This window comes from Apteryx rowi, unplaced genomic scaffold (genome assembly GCF_003343035.1).
Source record: "Apteryx rowi isolate R43461 unplaced genomic scaffold, aptRow1 scaffold_1276, whole genome shotgun sequence".
In the NCBI taxonomy this organism is placed as follows: Eukaryota; Metazoa; Chordata; class Aves; order Apterygiformes; family Apterygidae; genus Apteryx; species Apteryx rowi.
In genome coordinates, this window is record NW_020447504.1 from 82,790 (window position 1) to 86,710 (window position 3,921).

General features: G+C 72.5%; 1 protein-coding gene across 1 annotated transcript in view; it reads left to right on the top strand.

Annotated features, from left to right (window-relative positions):
• Window positions 1-3,737, top strand: part of ITGA2B (integrin subunit alpha 2b) — a 9,270-nt gene extending 5,533 nt beyond the window's left edge. Inside the window, exons 19-30 of the mRNA XM_026055913.1 lie at window positions 34-101; window positions 210-357; window positions 523-615; window positions 923-1,002; window positions 1,275-1,355; window positions 1,435-1,537; window positions 1,632-1,784; window positions 1,870-1,980; window positions 2,332-2,445; window positions 2,819-2,926; window positions 3,124-3,243; window positions 3,384-3,737. Coding sequence (XP_025911698.1) covers window positions 34-101; window positions 210-357; window positions 523-615; window positions 923-1,002; window positions 1,275-1,355; window positions 1,435-1,537; window positions 1,632-1,784; window positions 1,870-1,980; window positions 2,332-2,445; window positions 2,819-2,926; window positions 3,124-3,243; window positions 3,384-3,479 — 1,275 coding nt within the window. The 3' untranslated portion in view covers window positions 3,480-3,737. The remainder of the gene's footprint in view (window positions 1-33; window positions 102-209; window positions 358-522; window positions 616-922; window positions 1,003-1,274; window positions 1,356-1,434; window positions 1,538-1,631; window positions 1,785-1,869; window positions 1,981-2,331; window positions 2,446-2,818; window positions 2,927-3,123; window positions 3,244-3,383) is intronic.
• The last annotated feature ends 184 nt before the right edge of the window (window positions 3,738-3,921 follow it).

The following is a 3,921-nucleotide window of genomic DNA, read 5'->3' on the forward strand; positions in this document are numbered from 1 at the left end:
CTGCCCCCACCTCTCGCCTCGCCCCCGGCCCAGACGCGCATCGTGCTGGACTGCGGCGAGGACAACGTCTGCACCCCCGACCTCCGCCTCGCCGCCGACACGTGAGCAGCCGGGTGCCGCCCTGGGGGGGGGACAGAGGCGGCGGTGAGGGGCAGGGTGCCACCGGGCCGGGGGGGGGCCGCCTGATGGCACGGGCCACGTGTCCCCAGGCCCGGCACGCGCCTGCTCATCGGGGCGGAGAACGCGGTGCGCCTGCGCGCCAACGCCAGCAACGCCGGCGAAGGCGCCTTCGAGGCCGAGCTGCGGGTGCAGCTGCCCCCCGGCACCCACTACCAGAAAGCCGCCAGCGACATCCAGGTGGGTGCCCGGGGAGGGGGGGGTCACTTAGGGGTGCTCAGCCSCCCTCCCTGCCCCTCGCTGGGTGTCTCCGCGGGGGGACGCTGCCACCCTCCGTGCGGGTGCCGGGCTCCCGCCTCGTGCCACCTTCGTCCCCCCCCCGCCTCCAACCCCRTCCCGCCGCAGGGGCAGGAGAAGCTCGGCTGCAACCCCCGGAAGGAGAACGGGAGCCACGTGGTGGTCTGCGAGCTGGGCAACCCCATGAAGGCCGGCACCCGGGTAAGGGCCCGGCGGCCGTGCCCCTCACCCTGGCTTCAGGCCTGCTGGCACCGCGGCAGCCGGGGTGCCCACCGCCGCTGCCCTCCAGCCGCCCTGCAGGTCACCGTGGACATGGAGCTGAGCGTGTCCGACCTGGAGGACGCGGGTGACGCCATCGCCTTCCGGCTCCAGCTGCGGGCTGGGCAACCCCATGAAGGCCGGCACCCGGGTAAGGGCCCGGCGGCCGTGCCCCTCACCCTGGCTTCAGGCCTGCTGGCGCCGCGACGGCCGGGGCGCCCACCGCCGCTGCCCTCCGGCCGCCCTGCAGGTCACCGTGGACATGGAGCTGAGCGTGTCCGACCTGGAGGACGCGGGTGACGCCATCGCCTTCCGGCTCCAGCTGCGGAGGTGACGCGGTGCCCGTGGCAGCGCCGGTGCCCGCGGCGCCGACCTGCCTGCACCCCCCTCCCCTTGCTGCCTCCCACCCTGCCGGGTGCCACCGTGGCCGCCCACCCCCTTCCCCTGCCCTCCGGCCGCTCGGGACCCAGGCGTCCGGGATGGGGTGCCCCCGTCGCGTCTCCGCGTCGTCCCCCCGAAACAGGGGTGGGCACCCGGGGGCAGGGGGTGGGTCGGTGCCACCCCGGCCGCTCTCACCTGCCTCTCGCCCTCCGCTCTGGCAGCAAGAACAGCCGCARCCCCAACAGCGCCGTGGAGGTGGTGAGGGTGCCCGTGGAGACCCTGGCGACCGTGAGGCTGCGAGGGTGAGGGGGGTGCGTGGGGCGGGCGCAGCGGGTGCAGCGGGCGCAGCAGCCCACCGCTGAGCCCCCCTCTCCTGCCCAGGACCTCCCTGCCCGCCACCGCCGTGCTGCCCCCGACGTGGCAGGCGGTGGAGGGCAGCCGGCGCCTGGAGGACCACGGCCTCAAGGTGGAACACGTCTACCAGGTAGCCGGCGGCACCCACCTCTCCTCTCCCCCCCCCCAACCCGCACCCTTCCCGGTGCCCGCCGTCCCCGTGCCACCTCGCTCGTGTCCCGCAGCTCCACAACGAGGGGCCCAGCACCGTGAGCGGCGTCACCCTGCGCCTCGCCGTGCCCAGCCGGCTCCAAGGCAGCCTCCTGCTCTACCTGCTGGAGCTGGGCACCGAGGGGGGCATGAACTGCACCGAGCCCCCCGGCCTCAACTCGAAGCAGGTAGGTGGGCAGTGGGGTGGGTGGGGGGACACCCGCCGGGTGCTCGCTGGCGGAGACCCAAGGCCACGTCCGCTTCTCCTCACAGCTGGAGATCCCCCGGCCCACGGGCGCCTCGGCCCGCAACGCCAGCCACCAGCGGGAGCGCAGGGCGGTGGACGAGTTGCCCCCGGCCGCCCTGGGCGAGCAGGTCCACGTGGTGAGCAGGGAACGTTCTCAGCGCCGCGGGGAGAGCGGGTGACCCCTCCGCCACTGCGGGCGCTGGGTGAGGTCTTGCAGCACCATCCTTGGTGGGTGCACTGAGCTGGAGATGCCGGGAGGCAGAGGATGCGCTGGGCAAGCAGCGGGCACCTGGAAGCACCCGATGGGGTGGGATGGACAGACCTGGAGGTTGCTCTTGGATGGGTTGAGCCACGTGTCGGGCACTGCCCAGGGTGCCTTTGCCTTGGGTGCACCACGCCGTACCCCGCTGGCCTCACCCGGCCTCCTGGGTGCATAGTGGGACCCCAGCGGGTGCCCTGGGGGTGACGGGCCCGCCGTGCCCTGGCAGAACTGCAGCGCCGAGCCATGCGTGAGCATCGTGTGCGAGGTGCAGAGCTTGTCCAAGGACCAGCGGGCGCTGGTGAGCGTCCATGCCCTGCTCTGGATGGACACCTTGCACAAGGTACGGTGCCCCCGCCCGCCAGGGCCCTGAGGCGTCACCCACAGCGTCCCCGTGGAGCGGGTCCCCGTGGAGCAGGTCCCCATGGAGCACGTGCCACATGCCCTCCCTGCCCACCATGTCCTGGTGCCCGTGGGAGGGGTGTCCTCCTGGTACCCTGAAGGGTGGCGCCAAGCAGTTGGGGCCACCACAGCAGGAGCCCATTTGTGGCTCCCAGCACTGTGCGCCCAGCAGGATTTGCCTGGCCAAGGTCTTGAGGTTGTTGCAGAGCTGGAGACCCAGGTGTCCAGGTTCTGAAGAGGGCACCCGTGGGGACGCTGGATGCAGGGCTGTGGGTGCCAGCACCCCTCATGCCGGCCCATGTGTCTGTGCCCAGCGTGAGCATCTCCTGAAGAAGTTCCTCATCCAGTCCCATGCTTGGTTCAACGTCTCCGGCATGCCGTATCACATCCAGCCCAGCGTGCTGCCCACCGGAGAGGACACGGTAGGGCTGGTGTGGGGGCCCGAGGAGGCTGGCACCCACCCGAGGAGGCTGGCACCCACCTGGCGGGGCTGGGCACCAGCTCGGGGTGTGGGGCTGCGTTCGGGGTGACTGGGGACGGTCACGGTAGCTGGGCTGGTGGGGGGCACCTGGGGGGTGTCCGGGCCAACCCGGTGGGCACCCACCCTGTCCCTGCGCAGGCCGTCACGGAGGTGGTRCGCATGAGCCCCAGCACCAAGGACCTGCCGGTGTGGTGGGTGGTGCTGGGCATCCTGGCCGGGCTCCTGCTCCTCACCATCTTCATCCTCGTCATGTGGAAGGTGAGTGGGGTTGGGAGTGGGGTGCTGGCGCTGCCGGGCACCCCGGGGGGGGGGCAGAAATGGGGCACAGATGTGCCCTAGGAGGACACATCTGGGGAGGGTTCCCTGTGGCTGGGGTGTCACCATGTCCCCTCTTCCAGATGGGCTTTTTCAAGAGGACCCGGCCGCCCACGGAGGAGGACAAGCAGGAGCTGACGCCGGGCCAGGCCCCGGAGCCCGGGGATGCCCAGGGCTAGTGGGGGGCACACGGCCCCCCCCCCCACGCACCCCTGCCCAGCCCCACTGCAAGCCCACGCGACCCCGTGGCACCGAGGGGACACTGTGGCCCTGCTCCCATCGCACGCACCTCCTGACCCCCCTGTCCCAGTCCCGATGCCCCCGACACCCTTGGGTGCTTRTGGGGCACGCTGCCCCCACCCTGCTGCCCCCCCCTCGGCACCTACGGGACACGCCACCCCGCTGCCGCTCCCTGGAGAATAAACCCTTGCCTGGCACCGTGGTGTTTCCCCCTGGGGGGGTGACGTGGGGACGGGCACCCGTGCCACAGGGGGTCCCGGAGGGGATGCGACACATGTCGGGGGGGGGCAATGGGGACAGGAGGTGGGTGACCCCCCCCTGCTGCCCGCTCTGCCCCAGAGGGGTGCCCGGCTGGGGGCCAGGGGTGTGCAGGGTCCTCAC